Consider the following 20,624-nt stretch of genomic DNA (forward strand, 5'->3'; position numbering starts at 1 on the left):
CTTTGAGGTCACTCCACAGGGACAAACACACATTCTCCGAGCACAAGGCGTCATGTGAACTGGCATCTCGCAGAGGAAAACTCACTGTCTTTTGGGGTGTTGTTGCTGTAGGTGGCACCTTGCATAACACTCATCATTCCCATGCTTGTCATCTTGTGATTACTTTCACTTCACACAAGGAACAAGGTTGCGAGGGACTTCATGGCTGCACATTGATTGTGGTGGTTTTCAGCCTAAAATAACAGCGACCTGCAGGGAGCCGGGCGAGCACTCTGCCTGAACCCGCCATGGCTTTCACTGCAGAAGTGTTTGAAGACAGCGAGACGTCTAGCAGAAAATTGCAAGGAGAAAAATAGGAGGCATTATGGCCTCAGGAATGGAGCTCTCCATCAATAATGCAGAGGAAGCAGTGGTTAATGCCCCCTTTAATTCAACAGGTCTGCAGACACCAGCACAGTTATTCTTCCTTAGCTGCAGATGCTCAATGAGCAGCAGGTCCATCAGGCTTTATGGCGTGGTGTGCGGTTACACTGCCCGGTCTTTCCTCCGACCTCAATCTCGATTGCAGAGCCATTAATGGTTTTTCATCAGGGGCCTTCATAGTAATGGAGTTTCTAACTTCACCAACACTCTTGGATACCAGCTGGAGATGCAACTCCAGAGGGACAAAAAACTAACATTCAGCATTCATATTTAACAAATAATGCAACTGTAGTCACGTTTTATCAAGATTTAGCAGTTTTAAAGTTTTAAAGTTTTTGTATGAAGCTACTTTCAGTTTTTGACAAATTATATGAAACAGTAAGAAAGCCCCAAAAACTATTTGAGGTAGATGCAGATTATTTATTTTCTTAAAAGTGATGGCAGAGACTTTTGCTTTCTTGGTCTAATACTTGACTGAAAGCAAAAGATATACAAGAAGAAAAAAATTTGGTAAATTGATAGAAAATGGGAATAAGTTATGTGTAATCTACTGTTTTAGAGTCTTGTTTTTTGTCTTTGTCACTATATTTGTGTTTTTCTATCTGATTCAGGTGAAATAATACTAGGCAAATTATATGCATGTCACACACAAGCAGAACTTTATGACCATCTATTACATCCTAAATATTCAGAAACTACAATAAAGCTGAAAAACTGCTTTCTGCCCATAGACTGATTGTTTCAGTGAGCTCTCGGAGAACAGTCAGAACATGGTTTTCCTAAAGCTTTGAAATCACACAGTAAAATTGAAAAACTGCCAGATATCTCGGAATAATTGTTCATAAGCAATCACTCGTTGCCTATGTTCTGACGACTCTACAACCACAAAATTTAAATAAACCCAGACAACTTGGGGGTAAAAGGGTTACTCTGATTAAAGTAAAGCAAACAAACTTGGTATATTTCTGACTAAACAGCTGAAAATCCATTACACAAAACAAAACTTCTTGGAATTACTTATTTAATATACAACAAAGAACTTGTCTTCCATATGCTTTTATTGCAGGCTGATGAAATTGGCTCACAATATGAGCTTTATTTGAAATTATAAAGCCGTGAAATGAATGTAGTGGAGTAAAAATATGGCTGAGGACTTGAAGAAAATAAAAAATGTCTGGAAACATTAATTGTCAAATAAATGCAGTCAGGTGTAATATGTGAGAAAATAAAACAATGCTGCATTTTTTTATTTTTTTATTTTTAAAAACACACACACACAATAGGTCACACATTGATGTAGATGTTAGGAGATTTTCCTCAGAGAGAGGAACACAAACTCAGGTTTCCTTCCACGGCCTAAAAACATGCATTTCAGGTGAAGTGGCGACTTTGGGTTGTCCTTAAGTGTGGTTGTGTGTTTCTCTGTGACAGCCCTGGGAAAGACTGCTGACCCATCTGGCAAATCCTAGTGTAACGATGCAGGTAGACAGACCACACAATAGGTATGAGTAAATACCTTGTGTTGGTTTTCCTCCAGCTGAAAGAACACTGGAGGAGCATTTTTGTAAAGAAAATCACATTATTTGCAGTGTAACTCTAACTGGAGTGCACTCTTTTTAAATGTCTCCTAGCAGCAGAGATTTCCTAAACTGGGACCAAAGTGTGAACTTCTATCACCCCAAACACAAAGCCAGAGAGATCACGGGAACTAATTCTCCCGCCATTCCACTGTTTCCCTTGGATTCAGAGCAGCCTGCCTCAGCAGCCTCTGTCAGACAGGCAGTGGGTCATTCATCAGGAGAGAGATTAAATCTTCATCCACTGCTACTGGATGTTGGGAGTACTTTATCTCTGGGGAAGGAAATAAAAGTAAAGTTTAAAAAAAAATCCATCCTTTGAGGCAAGGGAAATCATTTAGTTTCGTTTTATCACTCGCCAGCATGTGGTGTTGTCGACAGTTTTCAATGGAGCAGCTGCTATTACAGAAACTAGTCAAAACAAGGGAATAAAACAGAAGATGTGCCAACATACATACACGTTTCTCAGTGAGTAGGCTATAAAATACAAAATCTCATCTGTTTAGGAGGCCCATAGACATAATGAGCAAAAGATTCCTATTAAGCATCACTACAGTAGCAAGAGATGCTCGACTGGTGGTGTTTTGGCACCATCTATTGGAGAAATAATGCAAACAGCAGTGTGAGGAAAATACGTTAAACTTGATAGGACGATTATTCTAGATTTGTGGTGAATATCTGATTTATTTCAGTGAAACAAGCACTGGTGGTAAAACCCTATAATGCCAGTTTAAGCATAAAACTACACGTTATGCAGAGGTTTGTAGTGACTCATAATGGCATAATTTCAATGTGATAAAAAAAAGTTCACTGTGGTAATTGACTGACTGCTTAGTAAATTCATCAAAACACACTATAACAAAGGCTTTGCACATGAAACATATTACAGAGTTTCACTATGTAGCTATGACTCATTTTGAAACATTTTATAAGTATCATTTTCACCTTCGTCATTCCTACAGAGCTGAAAAGAAATGGAAGACAAATGCTTACTATCAAATAAATCTTGGTTTCACCAAATCCTTGAATTGCCATATTTTCTACATTTATTTAAGGTATAAATGAAAATACCATAAAGCATCGTTGCTCCGATTAAGCGTCTCTGACAACAAGAGAGGTAGTTGTCTCTTTAAGGGTCTTGTTTTTTTGTTTTGTTTTTTGTTAAACAATTCCAATGGGACACATTTGCATTTGTGAAGCAAATCAATAAAGTGTTATAAATTGCATTTTACTCCTCCACAGTTCTGTTGGTTATCATCACATCCTTCCTCTTCCTTTCAGATCAGCTGAAATCTCACGATGTGACTCAAGCAGTCTATAAATATTTCTTGTAGGTGTTGATCACTGTGATGTTTTTTTTTAGTGTGTGTGTGTGTGTGTGTGTGTGTGTGTGTGTGTGTGTGTGTGTGTGTGTGTGTGTGTGTGTGTGTGTGTGTGTGTGTGTGTGTGTGTGCCCCTGCCTGCCTCCTGCTGGAGGATTACAGCCTTTACGCAGCAACTCAAAACCTTTATTCCGTTTGAATGAGGAAAACATCGCGTCTCTCTCTCCGATCGCCGTCACATGGGGCCGATCGCTTCCTGAAATGATCCTCGTCATTAGCGATGTGAGGTTTTTTCTTTTATTCTTTTTCTCCTCCCTTTCTCTAACGTAACGTCGCACCGCGTATCGATTTCCCATCCGCGCGTCGTTTAGGTGTTTAGTTTTTTTTGTTTGTTTTTGTTTTTGTTTTGACCGATCGGAACGTCGGTGCGTCGATGATGATCAGCAAAGTTAAGAACGCCATGTCCAACCTGGTGGGAGGGATGGTGCCTCACGGACACCACCACCACCACCACCACCACAACCACCACTCAGGTGGCGGCCAGACGTGCGGACCGGACAGCCTGCCGCCGCGCTTCCCCTACGGCCGCCCGGATTTCTTGGACCTCACCCCGGAGCTCCTGCAGTACTCCACCGAGCACGCGTCACGGCCGGTGCTCACGTTAAAACGAGACAGCAGGCTGCCCTGGCGCACGGGGTACGCAGAGTGAGTATGCCGGATTCCTCCAGTGACACACACCGGTCATCGATTTATTTGTTTATTTTTTTTTTTTTTATTCCGGGGAAACAAATCCATGTGTTGTGATTTATATAAATATATATATATATTGCAGGCCTGAGTGTTTTTGTTGCTGCGGCACCTCGGAGTGCATTGCAGCAGCCAAAATGATGGCCAACATGGCCCTTGACGCTGTTGAACAGTTTCCTGCCTGGTAATGATCAGGAGTGTGTCTTGAGCTGTAATCCCACGACATGCTCAAATTCATAACACACTGACATGTAGGATCTTAAACTGCAGCCTTTTTCTCACGTCAAGTTAAAGGATTATATGGTGGGGAGAAAAATGTGCAGGTAGGAAATGTCACATATAGCCTGCAGTTTCCATCACTTTTTAATAAAAAAAAAAGAAGCTTGGATCCTTTTCTTTCTCCTTATGTCCAATTGCATATGTGGATGTATGTGTACGTATATTTTCTACAATGTGGTCATAAAGATTTGTTTGTTTGAGCCTCCCCAATGGCCATCTTGTTGTATTCATTCAAACAGATACAGCATTGGTCGTTCAAATGTGTGTGAGGTGCAGAGCTTCACTCCTCCTGTCCTTGGTTTTTTTTTAAATTGCTGCTTGTGCTGCTGCTTTCACACTCAGATACACCTGCAGTGTCCTCACAGGTAGCAACAACGCTGCACCATTTCATTCAGCTATTGGCCAAAATGTGCTGTTGGCGTGATTCCTCAGCAGATAAAACATTTTCATGGGATTCACTCTCCCACAGGGGAGGGGGGAGTTATAAAGGTCTCAATAGCTTCACTCAAACAGTGCGTGGACTATACCACCTCTGCAGGACTCTCTATGGAAATGTGGGGTGAAAAAAAAGAGCTGAATCATACATAAAGTCTCAAGGGGACAGGGGTGAGGCTTTGTGACGACGGCTCTTTCAGAAGGCTGAATGAAAGGAGTCATTCGGAAAACGTGGGATAATTCTGCTGGTCATGCACTGTGTCATCATTGAAAATCATTTGCATCCTGCAGCAAATTACTCACAGGTGTAGTTTCACTGTAAACTGTAATCGTGGCATTAGCGGTGCTGTTTACAACGCCACATAATCGCCTGAGCTGATCACACGTCGGCTGCCAGTGCTCCTTTAGTGCAGCGTTAAAAATCCCCCAAATCTGCAGCCATCAGTGTGAAGCGTCGTACTGTATGCAGATAAAACGCAACGCCAGTCCAGAATATATGGCACCGCAAAGTCAACGCCTCGGCTGAAAACTTAAGCCCTTCTGATGCTAAATTGTTGCTGTTGTCATAATGTAAAGAAATATGCATTCAGAATGTACAAAAAGTCATATTTGAGGTTGATCTAATGTAATATATGTCACAATGTTTACTGTACTATCCCATCAGCCTGCTCATTGCTGTTAAAGTGTTCTGTGTCGTAACGAGCAGGAGCAATGGTGGCCTAAGAAGAGTGCGAGTGGAAGCGATCCATTTGGATTCCACTTGCTGGCTCACATTCAAACCCTGAGCAATGTCTTCCCTTTTGATATCGATTATTTAGTATCTCTGCGTCATTCTGGCTATAATGAGCATTCGCAGTTATTGTTGACAACTTTGCTTTTTTTCTGGCACCGCGATGATGGAGTGGCGTTTGCCTCACTGCTGTGAAAAGACTGCTCGAAGGTTTGCTTCTTTCTCAGATAAGACGCAAAGGGACTAAAATCAACAGGAATTCTGAAGGTAAAATCCATCTGCAATTTTGGCACCAATCGTGTAAGATGCAGAAGATGATCAGTGCGATAACCTTGATGTACAAATGCGTCAGCATAAATATTTAAGTGCACTTATGGTATTACTCTCAAAGTGCTTTGGTCAAATGGTTATTTGATACTGTTTAATACACTTCAAGTCTTCTTACAAAGGGATCACAAAAGGAAGTTTGAGTAGATTAAAATTGGAAGAATTATAAAGAATAGTACTTTTGCAGACTAATATGTTAATATTGCATTAATAAACGAACAAAAACAGGTTGAAAATCTGATTTTCTCTATGTATATTGCATCATGGCCTAGAAATGCATGAAAACCATTCCGGACCTCTGGTATATTTTCAGATTTTAAACTTATTTTGTCATGCTTAAAAATTCAATATATGTAACCCAGTTTTGTAAAAATATGTCAATACACTTGCTATGAATCACTTGTATTGTTTCAGTAGGATGCAAGACCTGTTTTTACACTACACTGATATGAAGGGGGGGAAAAAAACACATATAAACCATTTGGCTTGTCAAAACAACCTGCCTTTGCAAAATTGGCAACACAGAGTGAGAAGTGCCCTGATTTTGAAATGCAGTGTCTAAAAAAAAAAAAAGAAATCTCACATTCCAGGTTTCTCTCTTTCATAAAGCGTGACAGAATATTTTGACTAGAACGCCGCAACTGACTAACATGACAAGATGTCACGTCTAACTTAATCACTTGACAAGTTCTTTGTAAGATCTTTCTGTGTGTCATGGGTTTGTGGAGTTTTACCTGAATATTATGAGCCTTTGTAGGATTTGCTTTAGGCTAAGCATACAGTTTTGAGTCGTGAGGTGAGCGTTTTAACCACCACAAAAAACATGCCGCCTCATTAATGTGGAAATGCCATACAAGTTATTATACATTTATTCTCCAGGGAATTTGTTGTCCTGCCACCTTTCATTTCTCTGTGCTGCACAAACGTGACAAGCAACTTCCTCTCCCTGCAAAGGAATTCAGAAAGTGACAAGTCTAATTCTTCAGTGCTCCTTATAGAGGCTTTGAGACTGCAGGATTCCATGTCCAGTTACATGAAATCCTCGCCTGCAGTGTTCGTCTGGAGGCCAACTTCCGTCTATACGTCAACCAAGTTATGCCAACACAATCTTCTAGGATGCATTAAAACACAAAGTCAATATAGGGAGATTGTCAGCCACTCAAAAACTAATTGGTTGGTTTTTAGAGAGGTATTTCTTTCACTGGATTGCATGCACTACTGCTCTGCCTCTGATTAAACCACAAGGGGTTTCTGTATCTTCAAAACAGCCGCTCCTCTCCGTAGGAGGTTGTCATTACAGAGTCTTCCACAAGTTTCATACAAGCCACAGTTTTACAACAGATTGCGTCTTTTTGTCTGAGAGATGATGTCTTCACACAGACATTTTTTTTTTTCAGATTTGTGAAGTCACGCTGCCGAGCAGTCACAACTCCAAGACTTCACAGGAACGCTCAGCTTCCTCTTTTGAGTTTTCCTGACATAACATACAGTAAGCAGGCTCAAGATTGAGACGGGCTGTTTCACGAAACGCCACCAAAATGATTTTCCGTCACAGGTTGAGGAGACACATGACCTATTTACTAACATGTGAAAGAGTTGAGCGATGACTGAAGCTCCTCATTTAGACCGACATCCTCCCACATGGCAAACCGCGTCCTCATTTATTGCTCACTGAGCTCATGTGACTGCTTTCAAAACAGACGAAATGCTGATTCATGACTGGGAGTTCATTATCCTGGGGAAGAAAATATTGACGTTCTCAATGAGTCTTCTCTCAAAGACAGCGTCCGCCCATCCGTTCTCTATGCTGAAAAGGTTGTCAGTCGATCACAGGGCAAACACAGAGAGACGGACGACTAAATTCACAACTCTGGGAATTGGTCAGAGTTGTCACTTATTAGCGGCAAATGCATGTTTTTTGTGTGTGGAAAACTATGCAGGCATGGGCAGAACATGCAAACTTGACAAAGAAAGATATCCAAGAAGATTTAAAAGACGCTTTGCAGTGACTGTGCCGATCAATACAGCACCGTGCTATGGGTAAGATATTTCGGCTGACCAAACACACTGCAGGACTCCAGGGAAGAGTTATATTTAATAACACCAAATGAATAGTTTTGTGTTTGTTCACAAACTTTTACGCAGACCTCGCGGCTTCAGGGCAGCGTCGGTTCTGCAGCCAGCCTTCACAAATCTATGACCTGGATTATATAGCACCCAAACTGTTGGCAGTCTCATGGTGAAGCTAAAGTAAATCTGGCAGGACTTTGCGGATTTGCGTCGTCACATTCCAGTACAGTTGGGGTGTTTTTTGTTTTTTCGTTGTTGTTTTTTTTTGGTGAGGGGTTGGGGGGGGGTTTGTCCGCAGCCTTGCGTCCAGATCTCTGGCCTGTCAACCAGGCCATTTTTAAATTCTTCCCCATCATTAGTCCTAATGCAAGCCCCCGCAGTCCAGGACACTGTGGGGCCTGTCCACTGCTTTCAACTGATTAGAAAGTGAAAGGGCTTTCTATAATCCACATTTGGGAAGCCGATGCATTTTGAGCCTCACATTTGCAACACTCTGATATCTGAGCTTCTGGTGAGCCAGCTTCCATTTTCACTAATGATTCTAATCATCGGTATTATAGGGGAAAATGAAAGGCCAGAACTCTTTATCTGATAAGATTTTTTTTCCCCAGGCGATTTTTATCCTGACAAGTTGTTTTTACTATTGACTGTTTCCACTGCCATTGCACCTTTTATTGTTCGTTTTAATCTCCCTGTCCATTTCTTTTGCTTTTCCTCCGATGAGCCCAACAGTGGCCAACTGATAGACTCCTAATCCTTCAACTCCAGAGCTTTCGGGAAGGAATCTTAATGACAATGCTTGAAATGCTAAAATTGCATAATAGGTATTACGCTGTAATATTCAGCGAATCTGGCATTCATCTATAATTGAAAATGTTGCATAACAGGCCAGCATGAGATCCAAACTGCAGCTGCCTTTCTAAGTCAGCCTCATGTGGCGGCTTAGGAGACAAAGCTAGTGAATGTCTGCATATTGTTCCAAACAGATGCTCGCTTTGTTAGATATGTATAGCTTTTTAATATATGTTTTGCTGCTAGTACAAACAGCAAATAGTTTCTATTTTTTTTCAGCAATGGTTGAAAATATATGATCCAGCTTCTTTTTTTATTATGGTTTTGGGCCTCACAGATTTGGGAATGTTTCCATAAATGTCTGTCTCTGTGTGGTTTGCCCTGTGATTGACTCGCGATCACGCCATGGAGTATCCTGCTTTCACCCTGGGACCAATGTGAGGGCACTTTTACCCTGAATTTGAAAAAGTGTTATAAAAGATGGAAGAGAAAACCACTCAGATGGAGAAAAAGGTTGGGTTGAAAAGGCTAACAGTTTAATAATATGACTTAAGTTGATCAAGAGAGCAAAGATGCTTCTCCATAATTATGTAGATTGTGGAGGAAGAGGTTTGCTGTAAGAGATCTGTTTGATATACTCATTGTAAGCTTGTGTCATGTTTACAGCAGTCATTTTTCATCCTGTTTGGAAGCAGCCACTGCCCTGCATCTCTTATCTCCCTCCTCCAATATGTTACTCTAATGAAATGGTTTATTCATTCAGCTCACTTGTGCTGAAGGAAGAAAAAAAAACAGAAACAAAACAGAAATAACAATACAAGCTGGTCCAGGCCAGAGAACCTTGGCTTGCAGTTTGTTTCTCCAAATGGCCAAAAAAAAACACTGGAGGTTTTAAAATGGAGAAATCAACACTCATTTGACTAATTGTCTTTGCTCACTGATGTTCAGTGTGAAAAGGCAGGATGAGGTCATGCATTCAAAACTGTTTCGCAATATAAGTGGCACCATCTGTAGAGCAGAGTGGCTGGATGAGAAGTGGTTGACACTGTTTCTCCACAACCAGAAGTTCCAGGTGCAATTAGGATACTGTCCATGTTCATATCATGACAACAATATACTTGCAAAATACTGTGCAGCCATACATCTACACTGTTTGTTTGAAATCCGATACTGACACTTACAGTAGTTTTCTGCGCTCTGAAATTGTGAAAAGCATTGTGACAGTTAGATTATTTTCATGAAAACGTTTTTTTTCCTCTATTTGGGTATTTACCTCACTTCAATATTGTTTTACAAGACGACATGTTAATTAAAGGGTTAGTAGTCTCTGTGGCTCTAGTTTGAATAAAGTCTGTGTACAAGATAAATGGATGGATCTGTAGAGCTGTAGCATGCAGAACTTATGGCATGTCCAAAGTCTGTGAGCGACAGGATTCTTCTACACTTGTGGCGCTTAATATGCAGATTTAAACGTGTAACTGTGTGTTTTCAATATTTATCTCCAACATGTTCAGCACAGTTTTCAACGCTTAAATGCTGATGATTTGGTAGTTTTATCTGGTTCACACACCAGGGAAGTGGATGCTGCTTGAGTAGGAAACAGTGCATTACTCTGAAGCTATTATCCTCCAAACACTTAATCCCTCCTGGAAGTTCCCTGTGGGACGTGGCTGCATCCTGCCCCACTTTTTAACCTCGCTGTTCGACTCTCTCGCTCCATTTTTCTGGCTGCTGCACATGTTTATATGCGGTTAGACAATGAGTGCAAACAACATAAATCATCTGGCTCCGGGGCTCACCTTACCCCTTCGTGTCTTCTCTCCATCAGGGTGATCAATGCGGGGAAGAGCATGCTGAACGAGGACCAGGCCTCTTGTGAGAAGCTGTTTGTGAAGAAGCCGAGCGGCAAACATCGTAACTCCACTTTGCTGGAAGACAGCGGGGTGAGCAAGGGCCAAACTCCTGACCGAGGGTTTATTTAGCTCCCGTGAAGAATCACTTAAGATATTCTGAGGATGATATCATCATAGTTAACACGCCGAAGGTGTCTGAGGGCAATATTACTCAAGGATGGTTTCAGTTCTCCTTATCTGGCCTGAAATGTAACACGAGACGTGTTAGAAATGGATTCTCACAGCCTCACTCTATCGGTGCATGCACTCCAGTTACCTGACACCCCGCAGTGGTGTCTACACATTGTGTTGGGTATTGATGGACCTCGTTGTTGGAATTCCTCCACAGTGCTGGTCACACTTTCTCATTTTTCACTACGAATCACCCCTTTTAGACATTTTCATCTTTCTTCCTCACCGTAAAGAACAAAATATGGACTTTCAGTATGTGTTCACTGCTTCAGCAGTCTTGCACTGTTAGTAATGTTCAACCATTTCCATCACTCCTCAACATCCTCTTAAAGTAGAAACTTTAGATTTTTCTTTCTTTCTGTGTTTGTATAATATTTATGCTCTCAAACACCACTGTTGTGGATTTGAGAGTTTTTCATAAATTCCTAAATGTTTTTAATGGGGAAAAAAATCCAGCAGAATTGCAAATGGAAGAAACATATTGCTTACTTCGACAAAAATAAAAGTCAGCAGCTGCAGACACCGACCGAGCCTGTAAGCCCTCACAATCTGCTCAGAGTTGTAATCTCATGGGAGCTATTATTAAACCCAGCAAAATCGAGCCATTAATTTTGTGTTTTATATCACTGCTTTTTCTTTTAACAGATTTATTTTATCGTTTTTTTTTTTTTTTTTTTAATATATATATTTATTTATTTTTTCCAGGATGGCACAGGACTCCCCCTCCACTTCTGGGGCGTGTTCGATGGACACGCAGGCTCTGGCGCGGCCATCATGGCCTCCAAGCTGCTTCACCGCCTCATCAGAGACCGGCTGGGAGAAATTTGCCACCTCCTGGAGAACCCCAGCAGCGCGCCTCCAATCTGCCTGGCCAAGAACGGCAGCCCGTACCAGGCGGATTCGAAGAAAGGAGCTGCGCAGGAGCCGGAGGACCCCGACTCCGTCAGCGACTCCACCGTACGCTTTCACATGGAGAAGGTTGTCAGCATGGAGAGCCTGGTGATGGGGGTCATAGAGACCGCCTTCAAACAGATGGTGAGCATATGATGACTAATGATGCGTGAGAGAAAATAAGTAAACAACCCAGTATTGTAAGTGTTTCCTGAACATTTTTGCTCATTTGCATGATCTTAAACCTTAAGGAGATACATTTTGTTATATCGCTACTCAGCTAGAATTTGAACTGCTCAACGATGAAATAAAACATAGTGGTGTAGCGTTTAGCACTCCAGCCAGATGACAAGAACATCCCCGGTTTGAGAATGGGCGTCAGGTCCTTGCTGAGTGGTGTTTGCATGTTCTCACCATTCATTTTGGGTTAACTGGCATCCCTAAACAGCTTTTTTGACGTGACTGTTTCTGTCTCTTTGTTTGCCGTATGATGGACAGGCCACCTGTCCAGGGTCCCTGCTTTCACCCAGTTTACTCAGAATTACTCAGAATGTGGCACCAAGCAGTCCCTTTACCTATTGTTCTGTGGTTTTCTTAATTTTCTTGTGGATAAATCGAGTAAGTGGAGACTGAAACTATGAATTATTGTATTACAAAACACAGTTTTTGCTGAGTTTGTTTGTGACAAAGGTAAAGTGTTCCTCCAAGCTTACTAGTTTTTGTTCATCAAGACCACATTTTGCTTATTTTTTTGTGGATGAATATGTATAAAGAGCTTTCGAACCAACAAAAGAGCTTTATTCTTATATTGATTTCCCTCTTTGTTTCAGGATGACCTGATTGAAAAGGAAAAAACGTCATACGCCATTTCTGGTGGGTGTTGTGCCTTAACTGCTATTCATCTAATGGGAAAACTCTACGTCGCCAATGCTGGAGATAGCAGGTAAGACATGGTTGCGATTGATCATGTCTCATCTTGAGTTGAGTTTGCAAACTGCAGCCAGTTGTCCTGTTTTTCTCCACAGGGCCATAATTATACGAAATAATGAAGTTATTCCTATGACGAATGAATTCACACCTGAGTCGGAGAGACAGCGGCTACAGTATCTGGTATATACATTTTATTGATCTTTTATTGTGCTGTCCCATGTAATATATAGTCTTTACTACAGACACGGGGCCATATAAAACAACTCTGGATGAAGGCAGGATACACAGGTCTCCAGTCCTTCACAGGGAAAACACACACAGATCAACAAAAATGTTAGAAAACATGGAAACTACAGCAAGAAAGAGAACCATCACACCGCCACTTCAGGACTCTAATCAATTCTTTCGGGCATTTATACATTCTTTGTTTAATTTATTTAGTTAAGAGTCCACAGCCACCTGCTGAAGGAAAAGCTTGAATATGAGCTGTTACTAGTTGAGTGAGGTTGTTGACACTAAAGCAAAATGTCACGCTGAAGCAAAGCGTAGATCATTTGCTCATTGTTTTAGTGCCTGCTTATCAGTTCAGATTAGATCAGAATTGGGTTTATTGCCAAGTACAGTTTACACAATACCAAGAACTTGTTTTTGATGACGTTGGTGCAACACAGTAGAAGGTAAAACGCTGCAACAAGAAGAAATTATGTAAGAAATTATAGTCGTAGTCACCCAGTGGGTGGATGATGTTTGTTGCTAAACTGAGGAGCTGCTCTAGTCTTCAATATATAACGTGTATATATAAGTGTTTGGAGGATAATAGCTTCAACTGCCCTGAGGCCTCAGCAACACCCACAAACCTACAATCTATTGCCTTTTGTGCTTTAAGGGTGAAAAACTACTGGCGTGACTCAAATGAAGTGTTACATTTTTCTACTTTGATGCAATTGTCCCAATTCTGTGTGTCACTGCAGGGATTCCTGAGGCCAGAGCTCCTGGGTAATGAGTTCACTCACATTGAGTTTCCTCGTAGGATCCAGCACAGTGAGCTGGGAAAGAAGATGCTCTACAGAGACCACACCATGACTGGCTGGTAAAACCTCCAGATCCGCCTTAATCACATTAGTCACTGTTAATTACTTCTGGACCTTTTTTTTTTTCTGGCTTTTCTTAGTATTCAGGATTGCCCAAAAAATTACTTGCACTTTAGAATACCTGTTATCTGGTAGTAAATAAAGAAATAGCCTGAAATTACATTTGTGAAAATTGTTAATGCCATAGAAGTTGAAAATTGAAATATTCTGCAGACTATATTTATGTGGCTTACATGTGGCTTACATTCCTTGCAGGGCTTATAAGACAATCGTTGAAGATGATCTCAAATTCCCGTTGATATATGGAGAAGGGAAAAAGGTAAACTATAAAAAAAAAAAAAAACATGTTTACAGGTATTAAACTGGTAGGAAGTTTTATTTAGTAGTATGTAACAAGTTCAATTATGCAATTTCCATATTGTTCCTTGTAGTATTTTGAACAGATGCTGCCAGTTTTCACTTTGTGTCCATGCTGATCGTTGTATTTTTAATCATTCGTAAAGTGTAATGTTTGCCTGGACAGTACCTCCTCTGTATTTTTCATTAGTGCATGAAGGAATATAATCTTCACTTAATAATCCACCATAAGTGGATTTTCTCAGAAGTGAATCACATTGGTAGCATTAGCCTACATTGCTCTGTGCATTTATATATAAATATATACCCTATATTGCCAAAAGTATTTGCTCAGCAACCTAAATCATTGAATTCCGGTGTTCCAGTCAAATTAAGCACCGAAATATTTCTCCAAACATTTATGAAAGAGTGGCTCCCCAAGGCAATTTTGAGAATTTCATGCTCTCTAGTTTGTGGGAGGGAGGTTTTCAGAGATGGTATACTGTATGCAATATTGTGTGTGTGTGTGTGTGTGTGTGTGTGTGTGTGTGTGTGTGTGTGTGTGTGTGTGTGTGTGTGTGTGTGTGTGTGTGTGTGTGTGTGTGTGTGTGTGTGTGTGTGTGTGTGTGTGTGTGTGTGTGTGTGTGTGTGTGTGTGTGTGTGTCCACTGATTTTTGTGCAACTGAATATTTGTGGGTGCGTTCAGGCTCGTGTCATGGCGACCATCGGGGTGACCCGCGGGCTGGGTGATCACGACCTGAAGGTGTACAACTCCAACATTTATATAAAGCCCTTCCTCTCATGTGTCCCAGAGGTGAGTGAGGAGAAAGAAGAACTGACACATCGTTTCTCAGTCATTTGAAAGCTAACCTTAAATGTTTTTCAATTCCAAACATTTCTTAGCAAAAGTGCGGCGAAACATTTTGTGCGGTGTCATATCATTTAGAATTGTAATATTTTTTTAACATGAATTTCATGAAGCATTCTGACCATAAAGGCAAGACCTTGGATTTGTTGATGATGTGACACTTTATAATTTAGCAAAGGTGCAACATCACAGTATAAAGCAGAATCAAAAACATAGCTAAAATTTGCTACACAGTCAAATTAAAACAAATATGAATTACACCACTTGTTTTCCTCAATTATGAATACTTTTTTGTATAGAAATCCTTTGTGGATGTTTGCATGTGTGGATGTTGGCAATTAAGACCACTTCAGGAGGTCATTCTTTATTTTGGTGATTTGGAAAATGTTTATTACTGAAACAGGTTGTTTCTCTAAGTTTATGTTTGATATTTATTATTATGTATTTGTAGCATTTCCCAGTTGCATTCTTGTAATTTGGTTAATTCAGTGCAAAATGACAAACTCTATCCAATAACCAAATAGCTGACCATTATTATTTTTTGATAATTGTGATAATATCAAAAATGTAAACATATTTAAAGTCCTAATCTTTGATCTGTAATCACAATGGATTCGTTAATATCCACATTAAGATGTTTAGTTGTTTCACACTCTTGGATCTAATCTGCACAAAAAGGCATACTTTCCATTCTTTTTAACATTAGAAAGGTTATAAGTGCACACAACAGTTTCACGGTCTCTTGAAACATCACAGTACTTCCCATTTCTGTATTTCACATTCTCACTACGTTATGTTCTTGGAACAGGAAATGAGAATTCAGTCCAGGGTCACAGAAACTCTGTTATTCCGGCTTAGTTTATATGATCGTTGTTAGTTGTGACTCTGCTTAATGTAAACAACAAAAAAAAGTGACTAAATACGAGCAGCTTTACTCCGGTTACTGGAGCTTATGGCCTTTTGCATGTCAGCACACAGTTTTAATCTTTTTTCTGTAGATAAAAGCAGAAAATGTTTATTGACTGCTTATGGGTGTAAATAGTTTTAGAAATCTGGTGATGAAAACAAACTCACCTCCAACATTTTCATGATAACAGGTAATGGTTTATAACATGGACGAAAACAAACACGGACCGGACGACGTCCTGGTGATGGGTACAGATGGACTGTGGGACGTGACAACAGACCGCGAGGTGGCAGATGCTGTGTCAGCCTACTTATCCTGCTGTGACCCTTCTGATCCCATGAGGTACTCTGAATACCAAATAATCCGTTACATCTCACTTTTTGTTGTCACTGCATTGTCGGTTAATGTGGTCACATTTCAGCTTCATGCAGTCAGTGAGGAACATCTGTGTTGTTGTACCAAGTATGCCCGCAAGGTGGTGACAGATCCTTTACTGTACTTTCTACTCATTTCATTTCCATTCAGTACATTTATTAGAAATTACATTAGTAGTATTACATTTTCTAGTTCTATTTTAATTAGAAACACAACAGGTTTGAAATTCCTGAAGAAGATAGAGAAACAAACATTGTTATATAGATTTTCTGTCATCATGTAGTACATATAATTATATATAATCACATAATTGCAAGCTGCTAAATTAGCAATGATGGGAAGTGAATTTGCACGAGTGCAGCTTTCATTCGCATTTTGGGTACCTTTCAAGGTTTGTATAAATATTTAATTAGATTTTAGATTGAAGAACTGTTGCTGTGTTTAACAATTCTATTCAACAATATTGAAATTCACATTTCACATCAAAAAAACACTTTATTTATTCATCATTTCTTATTACAGTGGGACTACTTTGAAGGGTTTCAGCTCTATTTTGAGTTCTTTTGGACCATCATTTATCATTTCCGTACTACTGCCATGATTCAGTTTTGATGTTTTGTTATTAATACTCTCACTTTTCATGTGATTTATTTATCATCGAGCCAAGAACTTTCTTTTATCAAATGACAGAAAACCTGCCGTGTTTTCCAGAACATGGAAATGTACTTTCGTGTAGGTCCATAATTACACATTTCACCACTGTAATGGCTGTTTATGCTCCCTGCTGTGTGTGCCTGCGACACAGATACACGCTGGCGGCTCAGGACCTGCTCATGAGGTCTCGAGGAGTGTTGAAGGAGCGCGGCTGGCGGCTGCCCAATGAAAAGCTGGGCTCCGGCGACGACATCACCGTGTTCGTCATCCCGCTGGCAGGGCATGAGCCGGAGACATGACGAGGTGTTTGTGACGACCGATGCGACGGGGGGTTCTTCCCACCGCCTCCTTTGAGCTCCTTAAACCCTGGACTGATGGAGCAGTGGGAGACTAAAAACAAAGAAAATAAAACAAAATGAAAAAAAAAAAAAACCCAGCTTCATGGTAAAGAAGAATCCGGTCTGAGCAGCAGACCCAGTCTCTTCCCTTCGACTTAGCCCAGGATCAGCTTCCCATCTCCTCTCCTTCATGCAAACAAAAGATTTCGGGTGACTTTAGCAGTTGAGTCGCCACTTTTCTCCCAAACCTGTGATTTGTGGCAGTTGCCAGTGAGAACTTAATCCCTGTAATATATTTTTTTCTTTTTCCTGTTTATGTTCAAGGCAGCAAAATCATTCAAACTTACAAAATGGATTGTTCTTTTACATGTTATGACCCTATTTAAATTCCATTTTGTAAAAAAAAAAAAAAAAGACTGAAAAAAAAGAAAGCCTCCCATAACTTCCACAATCATGTATGTCAAGACGGGGTATTGCAACAAAGAATGTGAGGAAACCAAAGAGATGCTGCTGTGGCATGGGGATGGAAAATCTGTACAAATAAATAAGGATAAAACTAAACAAAAAAAAACAACACATCAGTTTCATGTCTGTACATTACCGGTGCATGGAGGCAGTAAAAACAAAAACCACTGGACTCAAACTGAGTCTGGGTTGCAGTATTTCCTTTTTTTTCCCTTTCCTAATAATGAATGAATAAATGAAGACACCTGAGGCACTTGAAGACAGTTGTTCATGCTCTGTGGTCGCCTGTTGATTTTTGATGTCTTTCCAATGAATGTGCTGATAAAGTTGATTTTTTGATTTGTAGGCTTTCACTTATGATAAAATTATTATTGGCTTAATTTAACATCACATTTTGTTGTTGCTTTTTTTTTTTTTTAGCCTCCAGAGGAGGAAATTTGTCTCCGCAGATGTCTCGGTATAGTAAGATGTGATAAATTTCACACATATGCCTTATTAAACGCTGAAAGGGATTCAAGAGGTTTATTCTTCAGATGCACTAAATTTGATCCTTGTAGAGGAGGCAAAAAACAAAAATTCTGAAATGTACCACATACCTCTTTTTTTAAACGTTTTTGTTACGTCGTGCTACTTAAGAGTATCCATATATTTTTTAAAGATAAATTTAATTGTAAGCTGTATCAGAAGTTTTATTTTTATGTTTTTAATCCATCGCTGTACGTTTAGACAGATGGAGTGTCTCTGGGTACGAGCTACCAAAATGTGTGATGGAAGGATAAAATGTTCCAGTTTAGAAATAAATCAGATTTTTCCCATTTGCTTTGGTTGTGTGTGTTTTTTTTTAATTGTTTTTATTATAAATCTTTCATCCCTTGTACTTGTCAAGAAGAAATTAATCTTTACTGCAGCCAAGTGATGAATCTGTCTCAAATCCAATTACACTTTCATTACTCAATCACTATCTTGATTAAAACTTCCACAGCCACTGTATTATTATAATTATTATCACAGTGTTATGAGATATAATTGAGTTTCAGATGGAAAAGTTTTCCAAAAATATACTTTTGATTCAAACACAGCCGGGAGGTACAGTACTGGAGTTGTTAGCCCTCTTGCTTCATGGCGAGTTCATCACTGGTTAAAGACCAGGTAGAACCAGGGAAACTTTTCCTGCATTAGTTTGTGCGTTCGTCCCTGTGAGTGTATGAGTTTTCTCCCAAAACGTGCATTTCAGGTTATTGGATGACTCTAAAATGTGACTTTGTTCCGTCTTCATCTTCATAGTCCACTGGGAATAGCATTAAAGCTTTGGAAGAAGATGGATGGAAGCTATTTTAGGATGAAAACAGTTTTTATATTCACTATATTTAGGTTTTTTTTAAATGCCAATGTAACAAAATAATGTTTTCTTGTAATGTCAACTTTAAAATCAAATGGTGACAGTGCTGTCAAATCACAGAATATGTAAATATAGTATCACACAAAAAAAGAGAGTTGTGAGCAGTGAAAGTATCACTGCTCCAATATTTTTTTCAAGAAAGGCAATCCACAGTGTTTCAACCATCTTCCATCCTTTATCCAATCCCAGCTATATGGTGAGGGCAGGATACACTCCGAGCAGGTTGCCAGTCCATCACAGGACAAACACCCAGAAACATGACCATATTCACACCCAGAAGAAATTTAGGGTCACTCATTATCCTTTTCATGGATGTGTTGGACTCAAACTCATGCAACATGCAAACTCAACACAGAAAGGCTGAGGCAGTTCCAGGGGTCTCCAGCTCCGGTCCTGGAGAGCCCCTGTATGGCATGTTTTAGTTCTCTCCCTGCTTCGGTATACACAATCTAATGATGATGTCATCACCAAGGTTGCGAAAAAGCCCCGTAACGAGCCCCTCATTGCAATCAGGTGTGCTGCAAGTAGGAGAGAGTTTGGAGACCCCTGCAACCCACAACATGTATTTGGAAACAGGGAGAATATGCTAACTCAAAACAGATGGGCAAAAATGCAAAATTACTACACCACTGCACGCACCCTTCCCACCACTCAAAACAAGAATTTCTGGAATTTCTTTTTATACAAATCCTTAAAGAAATGTTTAAATTACACCAATCAGAATTTTAAAATAGTTTACAGTTGTAGTGTGTGTGTGTGTGTGTGTGTGTGTGTGTGTGTGTGTGTGTGGGTGGGTGGGTGTGTGCGCGCGCGCGTGTGTGTCAGTTCACACACCCAGCCCTCCTGTTGCTCGAGCCGGCCTGTCGTACAGATGATGTCATCCTTGAGGAGAGGATGGATCTGGGCGGCACGAGCGCCTGCAGCAGCGTCAAGTAGTCAGTAGTAACCATAACAAAGCCGGAAATGCATGCTGACCGCCTTGAAAGTAAGAGCGCCAAGCAAGGCGTGACAATAGAAATTAAATGAACGAAACAAAAAAGTGCCTAGTTTAATGGTTCAGGAGGAATTGTTTTTGTCAAAAATAACTGTTGATTTAAATGTATTTGTTAACAATGACACCAAATGCTTACAAGACCAAAATCATCAAAATACTATTAAAACTGGAATAGCAAAATAATGTACCTGACAGACCAGACATTTAAATATTCTGACGACAACAACACCAAAGATTGTGAAGAAGCTATTCTTAATGGGGCTCGAAAGAAAATCATTAAAAAAAAATGTTACTTGATTTTTTTTTTTTCCCACGACTTAATGTGATTTAACTTCTGCAAACACAAGTGGGGGACGTCATACACACTATTTGCCTTCAAAACCGTACCTTTTTTCGTTTCCTTTTGCAGCGACGGAATGATAAAGAAAAGCGTCTCGCGCCACGTTCCGCTCTTATTGTGCGGGCGGTGCGCGCCGTGCGGGACGCTGCAGCGCGCGGAGCTGCGGCAGCTTGTCTCTACTGTCGGTGGGAGGATCTCCGCCCCTGTCCCGCTCCTCAGCACCTCTCTCTGCTGTGTAAAATCCAGCGAT

At 40.3% G+C, this 20,624-nt stretch overlaps 1 protein-coding gene across 1 annotated transcript; it reads left to right on the forward strand.

The window, feature by feature from the left end:
• Positions 1–3,755: 3,755 nt before the first annotated feature.
• On the forward strand, positions 3,756–18,215 carry ppm1j (protein phosphatase, Mg2+/Mn2+ dependent, 1J; the record flags this gene model as incomplete). The annotated part of the gene is made up of 10 exons (XM_080495917.1): positions 3,756–4,027; positions 10,531–10,645; positions 11,492–11,821; positions 12,508–12,620; positions 12,703–12,787; positions 13,579–13,697; positions 13,954–14,017; positions 14,741–14,848; positions 16,000–16,151; positions 16,990–18,215. The coding sequence occupies 10 exons, from the start codon at positions 3,756–3,758 to the stop codon at positions 17,135–17,137; spliced, it is 1,506 nt and encodes a 501-aa protein (XP_080352043.1). The 3' UTR covers positions 17,138–18,215.
• Positions 18,216–20,624: the final 2,409 nt, after the last annotated feature.

This window comes from Blennius ocellaris (genome assembly GCF_963422515.1).
Source record: "Blennius ocellaris genome assembly, chromosome: 4".
In the NCBI taxonomy this organism is placed as follows: Eukaryota; Metazoa; Chordata; class Actinopteri; order Blenniiformes; family Blenniidae; genus Blennius; species Blennius ocellaris.